General features: G+C 46.2%; 1 protein-coding gene across 2 annotated transcripts in view; it reads right to left on the reverse strand.

The window, feature by feature from the left end:
- Positions 1 to 541: 541 nt before the first annotated feature.
- VAMP3 (vesicle associated membrane protein 3) overlaps positions 542 to 20,431 on the reverse strand; it is a 114,450-nt gene continuing 94,560 nt past the window's right edge. The window contains exons 3-6 of one of the 2 annotated variants that reach the window (XR_010188664.1): positions 17,917 to 18,075; positions 7,392 to 7,465; positions 7,025 to 7,076; positions 542 to 3,305 (exon numbers count right to left, since the gene is read on the reverse strand). Coding sequence is in view for 1 of the 2 variants with exons in the window: in XM_063943380.1 (XP_063799450.1) it covers positions 3,286 to 3,305; positions 7,025 to 7,076; positions 17,917 to 18,075 (231 nt within the window). In the remaining variant the exon portion in view is untranslated. The remainder of the gene's footprint in view (positions 3,306 to 7,024; positions 7,077 to 7,391; positions 7,466 to 17,916; positions 18,076 to 20,431) is intronic. The other variant, XM_063943380.1, reaches the window with a different exon arrangement.

The raw sequence follows: 20,431 nt of genomic DNA on the forward strand, positions 1-20,431 counted from the left end.
GATAGCGATCACCTCTGCCCGATTGACCGGCAGAGGCGATCGATGGGCGGGAGGGGGCGAAACGGTGGCGTTTGGCCGCCGTTTCGTAGGCGCGGTCCGGCCAACGCAGACGTGGCCGGACCGAACGGGGGGCGGGCCGCAGCGGCTGCGTGACGTCATACGCAGCGGGCCAGGGAGGAGTAGCTCCCGGCCAACACGCTAAAGCTGCGCTGGCCGGGAGTTACTCCTGAAGTGCAAAGGCATCGGCGCTGTGCGATGCTTTTGCACTTCTGCGAGGGGGCCAGACTGACATGCAGGGCAGACAAGCCCCGTGCTGGGCGTCCCCCCGCATGTCAGGAAAGATGATCGTAGCTGTGCAAAAATTTTGCACAGCTACGATCAACTCGGAATGACCCTCTTAGATCCTCCGTCGTGCAAAGAACAGACAGCCATGTGCACTGTAATACTGTGGCGTAACAACTGAAATTTGTCTCCTATAATAGACTGATCACAGCAACATAAAAACACATTGCAATTTGAAAGTAAAGAGAAAACAAAGTAATAACTGCAGAAATGACTTTATTACAACAAAAGCAAGTTAGTTTACAATAGACCTAAAATATGCAAACAAGAAATTACCTGAATTCATGAAAAGGGATACCAAAATTAGTTTTCTTTTTTGCTTTATCATCACATTAATTTATAAACCAACAAAAAGGAGCGTAGGATATAACAAAGATTGGCAGCCCTTTGAATGCAACGTCTAGACAGGTGTGTTCTATGCCACATTTAGGGTTTGCTAACCACCCCCTACCACCTTCAAAAAGCCATGTGACAGATAAACCAAGTCCCTATATCCTAACCAGGGCTAGGCCTGATGAACTAATTAGCTACTACTGATGTGTACCCCAGACTTCGTGAATAGGCTGAGATATGCTGGAGTCACTATTTTTACCGCCCCCCTCCACCCAAACATGGTCATAGCACATTGGTGGTGACCTCTTACTTCTTAGAAGAGAACACACCATGAAGTTAGACAATGGTGTGTGTGTATATACGTGTACACATAGGCTCTACTATACAGGTGCCAAGATAGATTAACAAAACCAGCGGACCCCTTGTCTTTGGCAACAAAATATTTGCAAATATTGCGGCAGAACACAAGCTACAGGCACTTATTGGTACAAGGCACTTACGGCAGAAATCCCTCTTTGGAAAACTAGTTGCAATATTTTGTCGGGGGGAAGGGGGGTGGGGGAGAGAGGGAGTATTTGGTAAGAAATGGTTAATAACAGTTCAGAGGAAGGCACAGGTCCAGGCACCGTTGGCTAAAAGCAGTAATCATTCATCTAAATGACCTGGCTTTGCTGGTAGCCTTGGATACAAGTAAAACCAACAAGTCAGCATGACCATTACAGAGAAAGGCAACAGAAGCCGTTTACTTAGGTTTCTGTATCAGCGATCCGAATAGTCACTACTTCCAGCTCTGGAACTGTGCAGAATATTTAATGCCGCACTGTCAGGTTTAGAATTCTGAATCGAACGGATATAAATAATATGGATATAGGATACTAATATTGAAAGCCTCGGCTAACAAGGAGTTAACTTTTTTAGGGCAACTTTCAGCAACATGGCTACATAAATAGGGGACAGGTGACATATGCTTATTAGAACAGTCACTTTCTGACACTGAGACGCAGAGATGAGCTCACTTAACGTGACATGGAAGGTGTGGGTACACTATTTGTCACCACAGTGCCTGACCTCACAAATCTATTTATGGATCTGTCACGGTATCTGCATGATGTCACACAGTGGGCACAGCTTCCCAAAATGTAAATAAAAATTTAGGTTTTTATGTGGCATTAAAATAGAATAAAATGAAAAACAAACGGCATACCCTTACCACGCTTCATGTGTTATATCCATAGATAGGTGTAGTGACTGCATTGCACACTCCCACTCATGCCCTTACCCGCTGATTTGTTATTCCGGTACAAAGAGGTCGTCAGGGTAGGGTTAGCGATGCCTGCGCATCCAGGGTGATAAGAGCGGCTGGAGTGGGACCTTTACAGAAAGCAAGGACCCCACAGCAGATGTGGTGGGTGGAGCTTGGATCGTAGGGGAGCATTGCTTTAATCTTCTCTCAGAACACCTCCTTAAAAAGGATTCTCTTGTTCGTGTTAGTTGGATCGATCATGTAAGCCTGCTTAGCTTAGCAGGTTTTAGATTGCCCATTAGGGCATTGAAGGCACACTCGCCTAAACCAAAGATACTTCGTGCCTAAAGAGAAGGTGGGAATGATGGCATAGTTGTATTTACACAGGAAAAAAAGTTTTTTTGTTTTTAAAGGAGGAAATGGCCTTCATACAGTGCCTTGTGCATAATATATATATATATATATATATCTATCAATCAAACAAGGCCAGTCACAAGGCGCTAATGTTAAATGCAGCTTAAAGTGCAAGAGATATATAAAATCACACTCTTCAAGTTAGCTTTATATAAACTATTTAAAAAAATTAGTGTGTGTGTGTGTGTGTGTGTGTGTGTGTGTGTGTGTGTGTGGGGGGGGGGGGTTGACACCCCCATAACACCATGGCAAGAGTTGGGACGGAATTGTATGTTACAAAACCCACGTTTCATCAGCTCCCAGTAAGGCAGCATCACACGGTAGGATGTCGGCAACCAGTGTTTTACATTTTAGTAACTCGCTGTCCTCCAAGTTACTGTGCAGTAACCGGACCAACATGCGCATTATGAAGAGGCACTTGGTAATATGTCTAGCCAGAAAGAGGCAAACCTACAATGCCAATTTAAAAAACCAACCTGACTCAGAACTTCTCTATTTGCAATTTTGTAATCAAGGTAACAGAGGGCAGGTTTTTGGAATGTTTGAGATTTTACCATCCGAATGATATTTTAGTATGAAAAGCTGCACTGTTAAATATTTTAAGAAAAAGGCAGACTCGCAGTAATTCTTACAGTCTCATAACAATTAAAAGGCGGCTACGCAGTAGTACAAATGCACAATGTAAGTCACGATGTATACAGGAAAATTACCCCAGACCCAGGAAAGGGTGAACATGAAAAAAAGTAATAAAGTTGCTAAAGTTATATTTAGACTGTGCAAACGTGCTTTGTTGCATTTAAAAAAAAAAAGTAAGTGTTCAAAATATCTCAGTAAAGGCACTTAAACGCCAAACAAGAGAAAATACCAGCCCTAAACTACTAAAAAGGACTTAAACGACAGAAGATATGGGGTACTCTTGCTCATCAATGGTCAGCTTCATTCGACATCCATCTTCAGCTTGTCGTAGCCCACACTGGAAAACATTAAAAAGAACAAGAGTTCAAAGAAGGGAAGAGGGACATCAAGTCCAAGCACAGCCCCGATGTCTCCCATTTATCAGACCTAGAACATGTCACATAAGTCTCGCTCAACCACCACTAATGAAAGGTCAGATCCAAGTCAGATTTGGCTGTGTCAGAAGTACTGAGCAGATATCTGGCGGACCAGCAGTCGTTTTAGCACACACACCGCAATTTAGGCTTGAAGCTATCTAAAAGACATTTGTACTGTTAGTCTGTAAAACATTTTATAAAAGCTACCTTCCATGCCTATTACCCAGAGCACTATAAATATGTATGTGCAATGCTGGCCACACACTGACAGATCAAACTCACCATCAGACCTATAGACCAGGTATCGGGCATTGCCATACACCAGTATTTTTCTAACTCCAGTCCTCAGAGACCCCTAACAGTGCATGTTTTACAGCTCTCCTCAGCATCACAAGTCAAATAATTAGCTCCACCTGTATCAGCCAGTAATGAAACCACCAGCTAGGAGATCTGGAAAACATGTACTGTTAGGGGTCCCTGTATCTAGATTTAGGAAACCCTGCCCTACACAGAGATAAAAGTCTGTCTGATGGAGAGTCTAAGAGCACTAATTATCACCTGTGGAGCATGCTGACAGGTTGGACAGACCGATAATTGGCGCTCGGCTGCAGCCATACACTGTGCAAGGATCAGCCCGATCAGCAGACAACTGTACATCATTTGACAGTCTTATAACTTTGGGGAACTAGTAAACTATTTCTGTAATGGTGCCCATATGCTAATCAATAAAATAGAATCACTGCCAAGTCCAGCTAGGGGCATCACAGTAATCCTATGCTACAGAACTGGAGAACCGGAGCGCAGACACATTAGCTCTTGTAGCTGTGCTTTTGTCTTTCAAAAGGTGCGACAGTTCCCAGAATAATGCCTGAAATATGTAGGCAACAATCCGACTAATGGGTATGAAGGGCTGAGCAATGCTATAGATTTTGGCTGCCTCCATACACTGAACTAAATTGGCAGGACAGCCTGAACGATAGAACATGTTTGAAAGGTTCACTACCGGTTTCTTCTGTTTTTCAGCAGTGACCGATTATTGTTCATACACACTGATAAGCCAGAATATTAAAGCCACATGCCTAATATTGTGTAGGCCCTCTCCTTTCGCTAAAACAGCTCCCACCCATTGAGTCATGGACTCCACAGGGCTCTGAAGGTGTACGGTGGTATCTGGTATTAAGATGTTAGCAGTAGATCCTGTAAGTCCTGCAATTTGCGAGTTGGGGAATCCATGGCTCAGACTTGTTTTTCCAGCACCTCCCATATCGGATTCAGATCTGGGGTATTTGGAGGCCAAGTCAACACCTTGAACCCTTGGCCATGTTCCTCAAACTATTCCTGCACATTTTTTTTGCAGTGTGGCAGAGTGTATTATCCAGCTGAAAGAAGCCACTGCCATCAGTGGATGATGTTTAGGTAGGGGGTACATGTCAAAGTAACAACCACAAGAATGGCAGGATCCAAGGTTACCCAGAAAAGCATTGCCCAGCGCATCACACTCTCTCCACAGGCTTGCCCTTTTCCCATAATGCATCCTAGTGCCATCTTTTCCTCAGGTAAACCAGGCATGCACACCTGGCCATCATCATCATCATCATCATCATCATGATGTAAAAGAAAATGTGATTCCTTAGACTGTCTTCTTCCATTGCTTCATGGTCCAGTTCGGACGCTCAGGTGGCCATTGCATACACTTTCAGTAGTAGACAGGGTCCAGCATGGGTGCTCTGACCGTCCTGAGGCTACGCAGCAAACGTGACGCACTGTGTTGCTAACCCCTCTCTATTCCAGCCAGCATTAGCTTTTTCAACAATTTGCGTTACAGAAGCTCTTCTGTCGAAACGGACTAGACGGGCTAGTCTTCGCTCCCCACATGCATCAATAAACCTTGGCTGCCCATGACCCCTGTTGCCTGCTCATTGGTTGTGCGTCCTTGGACCACTTTTGGTACAGACTAACCACTGCATACTTTGAACACCCCACAAGAACTACCATTTTGGAGATGCTCTGAACCAGTTAAAGTCACGCAGGGCTTTACATATGCCCATTGTTCGTGCTTTCAACGCAACAACTTCAAGAACGGACTGTTCACTAGCTGCCTAACATATCCTACCCCTTGCCAGGTGCCAATATAATTAATAAATGTTATTAATTTCACCTGGTGGTTTTAATGTCTATGGCTTCAATGTCATGGTTGATTGGTACATTCTAATTATGAAGCACAATAGTATGCTTGTGCTGTACAAGTAAATGGTAATAAATAAATACATTGAATAGTACACTCAGAACAGTCGTGCATCGGATAGTTTGTAATTATTTTTGTCCGCTGTATGGCGGCTTAACAGGTAACCCGTGTCACCTGTCCTGCTTTCCCCATGCGTGTTCTCACATGCAGCCGCTATGAGGAGATCTTGGCAGAATACATTTCCTTTGTAATAGAATTTACTTTGCACACAGTACCGAAGAGACTTGGCACAGAAGATAGACTGTACAGAAATACAGTAGCAAATATTCAGAGCCCCATCTACAGGCTGTCTGACTAAAATGAATTAAGACTTCAAAGAGCAACAATCAAAACCGTTCTTTTACATCTGTACTGCAGTTTTCACATGCAGGTATTGAACAGACGGCAGCAGTTGGAAGTGAGCCGTGAAACTGAGCGCAATTCAGAGGTCTTTTGCCAGTGGTCACACGTCTGCAGCTTTAAGCAAATGTCGCCACAAAGCACTTTCCTAGCATACATAGATGCATACAAATGTGCAAGGACAGAGGCGCCCCCTTACAGCTTCTGTAGATGCTGTATTACCGCAGACACCCCAGCCCTATGTCAGGTGCAGATTCTGCATCTGTATATGGCCTCCTATGCAGCGATTAAGCATCACAAACAATTCATCAATACGCCTGCCACACTCCCATAACTAACCTGTAAGTCGCACCATCCTTGTGAGTCTTAAAAGATCTTTAAAAAAAATATATATCATTTTGCTCAACTCCATGAACACAGACCACCTCTAGTGGTAGAACAGCATTCGATGGGTTGTTGGAGAATAGTGTCAGCAATCTGTTTACATTTAATGTACTGATGTAGACTAGATACTAACGAACAAGCAAGAAAGGACTATTAAGCACCAAACACAGAATTGGCAATTGTGAACTGATAACCCTAGCACACCATAGGTTGCTTACACCTGCTCTAGCAGCTTTGGGAAAGGACTAGGGGCTCGATTCTGCATTTGACACATTCTGCGCATGGTGAGTAGTGGAAAGCCAGCCAGGGATACTGCTTTTCCATCCGCAACTGACATGAATATTGGGATTCGCACCCACTCCAGGCAGGGCGCAAGAGATTAATCTGAAAACAGGAGTTTCACCTCTGTCCACAGGCTATGTAGAAATGCAGAAGTTAGTCTACACCCTTACAAGACTGATTACTTCCATGCGACTGCACGGTCGCCGCCCATTTAATGGACAGACAGACCAATCCCCATTGCATTTTCCCTTCAGGGCAGAATCTAGCCCTGGATATTTAGTCTACACTAAAGCTATTCAGACATAGGACACAGTTTATTTCAGACCAATCATCAATTCAATAAGGATGCCAATCCGTTGCTAATATATGTACAGAATCTAAAACACTCACCAATAATAATGATGATTATTACCACCACTACCGCTACTAGTATTGCCCACATCTAGGAAGACAAGAAGAAAGGATTACTGCTGAGAATATTGTACCATGCATGGATAAAATTACTTCATCAGCTATTAAGAGCAAGTGAGACATCAGCAACACGTTCATGACCTAAAGTGTCCCAACTATGGAACCACATATATACACCAACAAGCAGCCCCCTGAATGACAACTGATTGAGAAATTTAAGGCGGTCTTCAGGTTATGTTAATTGTTCACTCTTGTACTATAGACTACTACCAAGACCGAGCCATCCATTTGCTGTTGGGTTATCTGTTACTCATGTGCCATAAACCACCACCAACACTGAGCCCACCTCAGCTTCCTGTTGGGTTATCCGTCCCGCATACATACGCTTGTTATTTTCCTGATTTTAACCAGCCACAGCACCTGTGTAAATCATAGGTGTCCTAAATTAAAAGGAATATTATGGCAAGCCTACTTCTAGGTCATAGACCACCTCAAAGACTGAGCCCGGCAACTTCTTGATGGGTCATCCGTCACTCGTGTACTATGAACCCCCACCAAGATTTAGCCTGCCCACTTCCTGTTGTGTCATCTGTCTCTCATATGGCATGGACCCCCACCAAGGTGGAGTTCTGCCACGTGCCGCTGTCATCAGTCACTCATGTTCTATAGAACATTACCAACACTGGGTCCATTCACTTTTCACTGTAGAATCTATCACTCATACAGTGCATCCAGAAAGTATACACAGCGCTTCACTTTTTCCACATTTTGTTATGTTACAGCCTTATTCTAAACTGGAATAAAATTATTTTTTTTCCCCAATACCCCATAATGACAACGTGAAATTTTTTTTGAGAGTTTTGCAAATTTATTTAAAAAAAATAAATAAAAAGAAAATCACATGTACATAAGTATTCACAGCCTTTGCAATGAAGCTCAAAATTGAGTTCAGTTGCATCCTGTTTCCACTGATCATCCTTGAGATGTTCCTACAGCTTAATTGGAGTCCACCTGTGGTAAATTCAGTTCATTGGACATGATTTGGAAAGGCACACACCTGTCTATATAAGGTCCCACACTTGACAGTGCATGTCTGAGCACAAACCAAGCATTAAATCAAAGGAATTGTCTACAGACCTCTGAGACAGGATTGTGGGGAATGGTACGGAAAAAATAATATTTTAAACCTACCGGTAAATCTTTTTCTCCTAGTCCGTAGAGGATGCTGGGGACTCCATAAGGACCATGGGGTATAGACGGGCTCCGCAGGAGACATGGGCACTATAAAGAACTTTAGAATGGGTGTGCACTGGCTCCTCCCTCTATGCCCCTCCTCCAGACCTCAGTTAGAGAAACTGTGCCCAGAGGAGACTGACAGTACGAGGAAAGGATTTTTGTTAATCTAAGGGCAAGATTCATACCATCCCACACCGTATAACATGGAATATACGCAACCAGTTAACAGTATGAACAAAACAGTATCAGCCCACGACTGATCTTAACTGTAACATAACCCTTATGTAAGCAATAACTATATACAAGCCTTGCAGAAATATGTCCGCACTGGGATGGGTCCCCAGCATCCTCTACGGACTAGGAGAAAAAGATTTACCGGTAGGTTTAAAATCTTATTTTCTCTTACGTCCTAGAGGATGCTGGGGACTCCGTAAGGACCATGGGGATTATACCAAAGCTCCAGACCGGATGACTCTGCAGCACCGATTGAGCAAACATGAGGTCCTCCTCAGCCAAGGTATCAAACTTGTAGAATTTATCAAAAAAGTGTTTGAACCCGACCAAGTCGCCGCTCGGCAAAGCTGTAATGCCGAGACACCTCGGGCAGCCGCCCAAGAAGAGCCCACCTTCCTAGTGGAATGGGCCTTAACCGAATTTGGTAACGGCAATCCAGCCGTAGAATGAGCCTGCTGAATCGTGTTACAGATCCAGCGAGCAATAGTCTGCTTAGAAGCAGGAGCGCCAACCTTGTTGGCTGCATACAGGACAAACAGTGCCTCTGTTTTCCTAACCCGGGCCGTCCTGGCTACATATATTTTTAAGGCCCTGACTACATCAAGGGACTTGGAATCCTCAAATTTCTTCGTAGCCACAGGTACCACAATAGGTTGGTTCATATGAAACGATGAAACCACCTTAGGCAAAAATTGAGTCCTTAATTCAGCTCTATCCACATGGAAAATCAGATAGCGGCTTTTGTGAGACAAAGCCGCCAATTCAGACACCCGCCTTGCAGATGCCAAGGCCAACAACATGACCTCCTTCCAAGTGAGAAATTTCAATTCAACCGTTTGAAGAGGTTCAAACCAGTGAGAATTTAGGAACTTAACACCACGTTAAGGTCCCATGGTGCCACTGGAGGCACAAAAGGAGGCTGTATGTGCAGCACTCCCTTTACAAAAGTATGAACTTCTGGGAGAGAAGCCAATTCCTTCTGAAAGAAAATTGATAGGGCTGAAATCAGAACCTTAATTGAGCCTAATTTTAGGCCCATATCCACTCCTGTCTGTAGAAAGTGGAGAAAACGGCCCAGATGGAAAACTTCCGTAGGAGCATTCTTGGCTTCACACCAAGATACATACTTTTTCCAGATACGGTGATAATGTTTCACATTCACCTCCTTTCTAGCCTTCATCAGAGTAGGGATGACTTCTTCTGGAATGCCTTTCCCAGCTAGGATTCGGTGTTCAACCGCCATGCCGTCAAACGTAACCGCGGTAAGTCTTGGAACACGCAGGGACCCTGTTGCAACAGGTCATCACTGAGAGGAAGAGGCCACGGATCTTCTGTGAGCATTTCCTGAAGATCGGAATACCAGGCCCTTCGAGGCCAATCTGGAACAATGAGTATTGTCTGCACTCTTTTCCGTCTTATGATTTTTAATATCTTTGAGATGAGTGGAAGTGGAGGGAACACATAGACCGACTGAAACACCCACGGTGTCACCAGGGCGTCCACAGCTACTGCCTGAGGGTCCCTGGACCTGGCACAATACCTCCGAAGCTTCTTGTTGAGGCGTGACGCCATCATGTCTATTTGAGGACGTCCCCACTGACTTATTATCTCTGCAAAAACTTCTTAATGAAGTCCCCACTCTCCTGGATGGAGATAGTGTCTGCTGAGGAAGTCTGCTTCCCAGTTGTCCACTCCCGGAATGAAGACTGCTGTCAAAGCGCTAATGTGATTTTCCGCCCAGCGCAGAATCCTGGTGGCTTCCGCCATTGCCACTCTGCTCCTTGTTCCGCCTTGCGGTTTAGATGAGCCACTGCTGTGACGTTGTCTGATTGAATCAGAACCGGTAGGTCGCGAAGAAGATTCTCCGCTTAACGTAGGCCGTTGTATATGGCCCTCAATTCCAGTACGTTGATGTGTAGACAAGCCTCCTGGCTTGACCATATCCACTGAAAATTTCTTCCTTGTGTGACTGCTCCCCATCCGCGGAGGCTCGCGTCCGTGGTTACCAGAACCCAGTCTTGAATGCCGAACCTGCGACCCTCTAGAAGGTGAGCACTCTGCAGCCACCATAGGAGAGACACTCTGGCCCTGGTGGACAGGCGTATTTTCTGATGAATTTGAAGATGGGACCCGGACCACTTGTCCAGAAGGTCCCACTGAAACGTCCTCGCATGAAACCTGCCGAAGGGGATGGCCTCGTAGGTCGCCACCATTTTTCCCAGTACTCGAGTGCATTGATGGACTGACACCCTTTTCGTTTTTAACAGGTCTCTGACCATGTTCTGGAGTTCCTGGGCTTTTTCTATTGGGAGAAAAACCCTCTTTTGTTCCGTGTCCAGAATCATGCCTAAGAATGATAGCCGAGTTGTTGGAACCAACTGTGACTTTGGTAGATTCAGAATCCAGCCATGTTGCTGCAGCACTCTCAGGGAGAGCGCCACGCTTTTCAGCAACTAATCTCTCGATCTCGCCTTTATCAGGAGATCGTCCAAGTACGGGATAATTGTGACTCCCTGCCTGTGCAGGAGCATCATCATTTCCGCCATTACCTTGGTGAAAATCCTCGGGGCCGTGGAAAGCCCAAACGGTAACGTCTGAAACTGGTAATAACAGTCCTGCACAGCGAATCTCAGGTACGACTGATGAGGGGGATATATGGGGACATGAAGGTATGCGTCCTTTATGTCCAGTGACACCATAAATTCCTCCCCTCCCCTCCGGGCTGGAGATCACTGCTCGGAACGATTCCATCTTGAATTTGAACTTTTTCAAGTACAGGTTTAGGGATTTTAAATTTAGAATGGGTCTGACCGAGCCATCCGGTTTCGGGACCACAAATAGGGTAGAATAGTACCCCTTCCCCTGTTGAACTAAGGGAACCTCGACAACCACTTGTTGTCGACACAGTTTTTGAATTGCAGCTAAAACTATCTCCCTCTCTGGGGGAGAAGCCGGTAGAGCCGATCTCAAATTCCGGCGAGGAGGCATGTCTTCGAAGTCTAGCTTGTAGTGATATGAAACACAGTTAACAGTATGAAACAATAGAGCCTCTCAACAGATGGCTCAACAATAACCCGATTTAGTTAACAATAACTATGTACAAGTAATGCAGATAAACCGCACTTGGGATGGGCGCCCAGCATCCACTACGGACTACGAGAAATAGAATTACCGGTGAGTAAATTCTTATTTTCTCTAACGTCCTAGTGGATGCTGGGAACTCCGTAAGGACCATGGGGATTATACCAAAGCTCCCAAACGGGCGGGAGAGTGCGGATGACTCTGCAGCACCGAATGAGAGAACTCCAGGTCCTCCTCAGCCAGGGTATCAAATTTGTAGAATTTTGCAAACGTGTTTGCCCCTGACCAAGTAGCTGCTCGGCAAAGTTGTAAAGCCGAGACCCCTCGGGCAGCCGCCCAAGATGAGCCCACCTTCCTTGTGGAATGGGCATTGACAGATTTTGGCTGTGGCAGGCCTGCCACAGTATGTGCAAGCTGAATTGTACTACAAATCCAACGAGCAATAGTCTGCTTAGAAGCAGGAGCACCCAGCTTGTTGGGTGCATATAGGATAAACAGCGAGTCAGATTTTCTGACTCCAGCCGTCCTGGAAACATATATTTTCAGGGCCCTGACAACGTCTAGCAACTTGGAGTCCTCCAAATCCTTAGTAGCCGCAGGCACCACAATAGGCTGGTTCAGGTGAAACGCTGACACCACCTTAGGGAGAAACTGGGGACGAGTCCTCAATTCTGCCCTATCCATATGGAAAATCAAATAAGGGCTTTTACAAGACAAAGCCGCCAATTCTGATACTCGCCTGGCAGAAGCCAAGGCAAATAACATAACCACCTTCCATGTGAGATATTTCAGATCCACGGTTTTTAGTGGTTCAAACCAAAGTGATTTTAAGAAAACTCAACACCACGTTGAGATCCCAAGGTGCCACAGGAGGCACAAACGGGGGCTGACTATGCAGCACTCCTTTTATAAATGTCTGAACTTCAGGTACTGAAGCTAGTTCTTTTTTGAAAGAAAATCGACAGAGCCGAGATCTGTACCTTAATGGAACCCAATTTAAGGCCCATAGTCACTCCTGCTTGCAGGAAATGCAGAAATCGACCTAGTTGAAATTCCTCTGTTGGGGCCCCTCCTGGCGGGAAAGGGTACGCCATCAGTAACTTTTTATAAATTACCAGTTTCTTAACGGGGGAACCCACGCTTTTCACACACTTCATTTATTCATCTGATGGGGGAACAAAACACTGCCTGTTTTTTCTCCCCAAACCTAAAACCCATTTATAGAGGTTAAAGTCAGAAATGTATAACACTTTTTTTATTGCCGGGATCAAGTCACGGATTGGATTGTGTATATGTCTCCACCTTGTCGACACTGGAGTCAGACTCCGTGTCGACATCTGTGTCTGCCATCTGAGAGAGCGGGCGTTTTTGAGCCCCTGATGGCCTTTGAGACGCCTGGGCAGGCGCGGGCTGCGAAGCCGGCTGTCCCACAGCTGTTACGTCATCCACCCTTTTATGTAAGGAGTTGACACTGTCGGTTAATACCTTTTACCTCTCTATCCACTCTGGTGTCGGCCCCACAGGGGGCGACATCACATATATCGGCCTCTGTTCCGTCACCATATAAGCCTCCTCATTCAACATGTCGACACAGCCGTACCGACACACCGCAGACACACAGGGAATGCTCTAAACGAGGACAGGACCCACAAAAGCCCTTTGGGGGGACAGAGTGAGAGTATGCCAGCACACACCAGAGCGCTATATACTGCAGGGACTAACTGAGTTATGTCCCCTATAGCTTTATATCTATATATATATATATATATATATATATATATATATATCTATATATATATATATATATATATATATATATATATATATATATATATATATATATATATATATATCTATATCTATATCTATATATATCTATATATATATATATATATATATATATATATATATAATGTATACTGCGCCTAAATTTAGTGCCCCCTCTCTCTTTTTTAACCCTTGTAGACTGCAGGGGAGAGCCAGGGAGCTTCCCTCCAACGGAGCTGTGAGGGAAAATGGCGCCAGTGTGCTGAGATAGGCTCCGCCCCTTTTTCGCGGCCTATTCTCCCGTTTTTTATGGACTTCTGGCAGGGGTATTTACCTCATATATAGCCCCTGGGGCTATATATTGAGGTATTTTTGCCAGCCAAGGTGTTTTTATTGCTGCCTCAGGGCGCCCCCCCCCAGCGCCCTGCACCCTCAGTGACCGGAGTATGAAGTGTGTGAGAGGAGCAATGGCGCACAGCTGCAGTGCTGTGCGCTACCTTGGTGAAGACGGAGTCTTCATGCCGCCGATTTTCCGGACCATCTTCTTGCTTCTGGCTCTGTAAGGGGGACGGCGGCGCGGCTCCGGGACCGAACATCAAGGCTGGGCCTGCGGTCGATCCCTCTGGAGCTAATGGTGTCCAGTAGCCTAAGAAGCCCAATCCGGCTGCAAGCAGGCGAGTTCGCTTCTTCTCCCCTTAGTCCCTCGCTGCAGTGAGCCTGTTGCCAGCAGGTCTCACTGAAAAGAACAAATTCTAAGACTATAACTTTCTAAGAGCTCAGGAGAGCCCCTAGTGTGCATCCAACCTCGGCCGGGCACGAAATCTAACTGAGGCTTGGAGGAGGGTCATAGTGGGAGGAGCCAGTGCACACCAGGTAGTCTAAGATCTTTCTAGAGTGCCCAGCCTCCTTCGGAGCCCGCTATTCCCCATGGTCCTTACGGAGTTCCCAGCATCCACTAGGACGTTAGAGAAAAGTAGATTTGCCCGCGGTAGCTGTGGAAACCAGGTCCGCGAGACCTTCCCCAAATAAATCCTCACCTTTGTAAGGCAAAACTTCCATATGCTTCTTTGAGTCGGCATCACCCGACCATTGGCGGGTCCACAGGGCTCGCCTAGCAGAAATCGCCATGGTGTTGGCTCTCGAACCTAGCAGACCAACGTCTCTCTGAGTGTCGCTCATATATAAGACTGCGTCTTTAATGTGACCTAAGGTCAATAAAATGGTATCCCTATCCAGGGTATCAATGTCAGCTGATAAGGTATCCGTCCAAGCCGCAACAGCGCTACAAACCCAAGCCGACGCTATTGTCGGTCTGAGCAAGGCCCCCGTATGTGTATAAATAGATTTTAAGGTAGTTTCCAGTCTGCGATCAGCAGGATCCTTGAGGGCGGCCATGTCTGGAGACGGCAGCACCACCTTTTTGGACAATCGCGTTAACGCCTTGTCCACCCTGGGTGAGGATTCCCACCGTAACCTGTCCTGTGCAGGGAAAGGATAAGCCATAAGAATTCTTTTGGGAATCTGCAGTTTCTTGTCTGAAGTTTCCCAAGCCTTTTCAAATAACGCGTTCAGCTCATGAGATGGGGGAAAGGTTACCTCAGGTTTCTTTTCCTTAAACATGTGTACCCTCTTGTCAGGGACAGAGGGGTCATCAGTGATATGTAAAACATCCTTTATTGCAATAATCATATAATGAATACTTTTGGCCACCCTTGAGTGTAACCTCGCATCATCGTAGTCGACACTGGAATCAGAATCCGTGACGGTATCAGTGTCTGCTACTTGGGACAGGGGACGTTTCAGAGACCCTGAAGGGCCCTGTGACACAGCCAAAGCCATGGATTGACTCCCTGTTCTATCCCTGGACTCTGCTTTGTCCAACCTCTGATGTAATAAAGACACATTTGCATTTAAAACATTCAGCATATCCATCCAATCATGTGTCGGCGTTGCCGGCGGAGACACCACAATCATCTGCTCCACCTCCTCCTTAGATGAGCCTTCCGCTTCAGACATGTCGACACGCGTACCGACACCCCGACACACTCAGGGATATATCTATATGGAGACAGTTCCCCAATAAGGCCCTTTGGGGAGACAGAGGGAGAGTATGCCAGCACACAACCAGCGCCAACTGACACTGGAAACCAAATTCCCAGACAAACAGCGCTTTTATATAAATATACACTCACTGCGCCAATAAAAAGTGCCCCCCCCCTCTTTTTTGCCCTCTGTCACCGTGTTCAGCAGGGGAGAGTCCAGGGAGCCAGCTTCTCTGCAGTGTGCTGTGGAGAAAATGGCGCTGGCTAGTGTTGGAGGATCAAGCTCCGCCCCCTCAGCGGCGTGCTTCGGTCCTGCTCAAATTTTCTATACTGGCGGGGGATTCTATAATATAGTGCCTCCGCAGCCTCTATATATATTATTAGCCAGTCCCAAGAGGTTTATAATTGCTGCCCAGGGGGTCCCCCCTGCGCCCTGCACCCTTCAGTGCCCGCTGTGTGTGTTGTGTGTGGGAGCAATGGTGCGCAGCGTTACCGCTGCCCGTTACCTCAGAGAAGATCTGATGTCTTCAGCCACCTTTGAAGTCTTCTTTCTTCTTATACTCACCCGGCTTCTATCTTCCGGCTCTGTGAGGAGGACGGCGGCGCGGCTCCGGGACGAACGGCGAGGGTGAGACCTGGTGTCCAGTAGCCTAAGAAGCAGAGCCTATCATTTAAGTAGGTCTGCTTCTCTCTCCTTTGTCCCACGATGCAGGGAGCCTGTTGCCAGCAGTGCTCCCTGAATATAAAATACCTAACAAAATTCTTTTTCAGAGAAACTCAGGAGAGCTCCCCTGTAGTGCACCCAGTCTCCTCTGGGCACAGGATCTAACTGAGGTCTGGAAGAGGGGCATAGAGGGAGGAGCCAGTGCACACCCATCTAAAGTTCTTTATAGTGCCCATGTCTACTGCGGAGACAGTCTATAGCCCATGGTCCTTACGGAGTCCCCAGCATCCTCTAGGACGTAAGAGAAATATCTGCTGCTTTGAAGGTCCCAACTGGCACAGTGGCCTCCATCAAGTTCAGAACCACCAGGACTCTTCCTAGAGCTGGCCGGCCGTCTAAACTGAGTGATCGAGGGAGAAAGGTCCCTAGTCAGGGATGTGACCAAGAACCAGATAGTCACTCTGTCAGAGCTACAGCATTCCTCTGTGGAGAGAACCTTCCAGAAAGACAATCATCTCTGCAGCAAACCACCAATCAGGCCTGTATGGTAGAGTTGCCAGACGGAAGCCACTCCTTAGTAAAAAAAAAAAACAACACATGGCAGCCCGCCTGGAGTTTGCCAAAATTCACCTGAAGGACTCTCAGACCATGAAAAACAAAATACTCTGATCTGATGAGACAAATATTGATCTCTTTGGCGTGAATGCCAGGCGTCTTGTTTGGAGGAAACCAGGCACCGCTCATCAGCAGCCCAATACCATCCCCACAGTGAAGCATAGTGACAGCATCACGCTGTGGGGATGTTTTCTGGCGGCAGGAACTGAGAGACTAGTCCGGATAGAGGGAAAGATGAATGCAACAATGTACAGAGACACCCTGGATGAAAATCTGCTCCAGAGCGCTCTTGACCTCAGACTGGGGTGACGGTTCATCTTTCAGCAGGATAACGACCCTAAGCACACAGCCAAGATATCAAAGGGGTGGCTTCAGGACAACCCTGTGTAAAGTGGCCCAGCCAGAGCCCAGACTTGAATCCGATTGAACACCTCTAGAGAGATCTGAAAATGGCTGTGCACTGACGCTTCCCATCCAACCGGAGCTTGAGGGGTGCTGCAAAGAGGAATGGCCGATACTGCCCAAAGATAGGTGTGCCAAGCTTGTGGTATAATATTCAAAAAGACTTGAGGCTGTAATAGAGTAAAGGCTGTGAATACTTATGTACATGTGATTTCTTAGTTATTTTATTTTTAATAAGTTTGCAAAAAATCTCAAAGACTTGTTTCACTTTGTTATTATGGGGTATTGTGTGTAGAATTTTCAGGGGAAAAATTTAATTTATTCCAGTTTGGAATAAGGCTGTAACATAACAAAATGTGGAAAAAAAGTGAAGCGCTGAATACTTTCTGGATGCACTGTATACCAAAACCACAGCCATGGCTGAGACTACCCAGTTACTGCCGTTTCATCTGTCCCTCCTATGCCTTAGTTACCACCAAGGCCAAGCCCACCCACTTCCGGGCAGTGTAATTTCACTTGTGACCACAACCCATGCTGAGCCCACCCACTTTGTGCGGTTATGTGCATTTATACAAGTGATGTTCTTTTGTAAAGTGTATTCACTATACTATCGTTTTGCATGGTTTAGCTCATTAAGCCGTGGACTGTGTCTGAATTGATTGATTGATTCAAATTGCATTAATTCGATATTTCATCGAACGGTGGACAGTGTTCTGTTCTAGAATCATAACCAACACTAAAGTTTCAGAGAACATACTGTATACTTGTAGCTTATCCCATTTATAATCACTTTTATATTAAGAAGATTGGGCAGGGAGCGCTCCCCTCACCTTGCAGTTCTTCCACCAGTATTTCCTCTTTAGCTTGGCTGCGCTGGTCTCAAACTGCGAAGCTCCGGCTTGCAGGGCGTCGGCCCGATCATCCAGGTCGGACAATTTCTGATCCCTCTCCAGAACTTTGTCCACATTGACTCTCATGATGTCCACCACCTAACATTTAATGAAACGTGCAATAAAAGATCGTAAACACACTTTATCTGAATTACTTTACAAGTACACACATTATGTAATGCTGCCCAAGTAAATTGCAAATTACAATGCATGGGTCTTTACCCCCCCAAGAAAACTCTGCTCCTCTGTCAAAAGGCATTATGCACAGAAAGGGTTAACAGAGTTGGGCTAATGGTTCTTCGGCTCACAAGTTTAACTGTTTTCCCAGATTTCTACTGCAGCACAAAGCAGGAGTCTTAAAGGCCTATTGGGGTCATTCAGAGTTGATCGCTAACTGCCGTTGTTTGCTGCGTATTGATCAGTGAAAAAAACGGCTAATAGGGCATGCACCGCAATGCGCACGCGTGTCGTACGGGTACAAAGTCCTTTGTGGTTTTGCACTGGTTCTAGCGACTATTCCAAATCGCACAGCCGAACGCAAGAAGATTGACAGGAATTGGGAGTTTCTGGGTGTCAACTGACCATTTTCTGGGAGTGTTTGGAAAAACGCAGGCGTGGCTGGGCGGGTATCTGATGTCATTACCGTGTCACTCGTCGCAGCAATCATTGCACAGGATAAGTAACTACAGGGCTGGTCTTGTTTTGCACAAAATGTGTTTGCAGGCGCTCTGCTGCACAGGCGTTCACACTCCTGCAAAGCGAAAATATACTCCCCCGTGGGCGGCGACTATACGTTTGCATGGCTAAAAACCGCTAGCAAGCAATCATCTGGGAATGACCCCCTATGTACTAAGCCTTGAAGAAAGAAAGTGGACGGATAAAAAGTACCAGCTAATCAGCTCCCAACTGCCATGTCACAGGCTGAAAAATAAGAATTTACTTACCGATAATTCTATTTCTCGTAGTCCGTAGTGGATGCTGGGAACTCCGTAAGGACCATGGGGAATAGCGGCTCCGCAGGAGACTGGGCACAAAAGTAAAGCTTTAGGACTACCTGGTGTGCACTGGCTCCTCCCCCTATGACCCTCCTCCAAGCCTCAGTTAGGATACTGTGCCCGGACGAGCGTACACAATAAGGAAGGATTTATGAATCCCGGGTAAGACTCATACCAGCCACACCAATCACACCGTACAACCTGTGATCTGAACCCAGTTAACAGCATGATAACAGAGGAGCCTCTGGATAGATGGCTCACAACAACAATAACCCGATTTAGTTAACAATAACTATGTACAAGTATTGCAGACAATCCGCACTTGGGATGGGCGCCCAGCATCCACTACGGACTACGAGAAATAGAATTATCGGTAAGTAAATTCTTATTTTCTCTGACGTCCTAGTGGATGCTGGGAACTCCGTAAGGACCATGGGGATTATACCAAAGCTCCCAAACGGGCGGGAGAGTGCGGATGACTCTGCAGCACCGAATGAGAGAACTCCAGGTCCTCCTCAGCCAGGGTATCAAATTTGTAGAATTTAGCAAACGTGTTTGCCCCTGACCAAATAGCTGCTCGGCAAAGTTGTAAAGCCGAGACCCCTCGGGCAGCCGCCCAAGATGAGCCCACCTTCCTTGTGGAATGGGCTTTTACAGATTTTGGCTGTGGCAGGCCTGCCACAGAATGTGCAAGCTGAATTGTATTACAAATCCAACGAGCAATAGTCTGCTTAGAAGCAGGAGCACCCAGCTTGTTGGGTGCATACAGGATAAACAGCGAGTCAGATTTTCTGACTCCAGCCGTCCTGGAAACATATTTTCAGGGCCCTGACTATGTCCAACAACTTGGAGTCCTCCAAGTCACTAGTAGCCGCAGGTACCACAATAGGTTGGTCCAGATGAAACGCTGAAACCACCTTAGGGAGAAAATGAGGACGAGTCCTCAATTCCGCCCTGTCTGAATGGAAGATCAGATAAGGGCTTTTACAGGATAAAGCCGCCAATTCTGACACGCGCCTGGCCTAGGCCAGGGCCAACAGCATGACCACTTTCCATGTGAGATATTTTAACTCCACAGATTCAAGTGGTTCAAACCATTGTGACTTTAGGAACCCCAAAACTACATTGAGATCCCAAGGTGCCACTGGAGGCACAAAAGGAGACTGTATATGCAGTACCCCTTTTACAAACGTCTGAACTTCAGGAACTGAAGCTAGTTCTTTCTGGAAGAAAATTGACAGGGCCGAAATTTGAACCTTAATGGACCCCAATTTTAGGCCCATAGACAATCCTGTTTGCAGGAAATGCAGGAATCGACCTAGTTGAAATTCCTCCATCGGGGCCTTACTGGCCTCGCACCACGCAACATATTTTCGCCAAATGCGGTGATAATGCTTTGCGGTTACATCCTTCCTGGCTTTGATCAGGGTAGGGATGACTTCATCCGGAATGCCTTTTTC

Source organism: Pseudophryne corroboree, chromosome 10 (assembly GCF_028390025.1).
Source record: "Pseudophryne corroboree isolate aPseCor3 chromosome 10, aPseCor3.hap2, whole genome shotgun sequence".
Taxonomy (NCBI): domain Eukaryota; kingdom Metazoa; phylum Chordata; class Amphibia; order Anura; family Myobatrachidae; genus Pseudophryne; species Pseudophryne corroboree.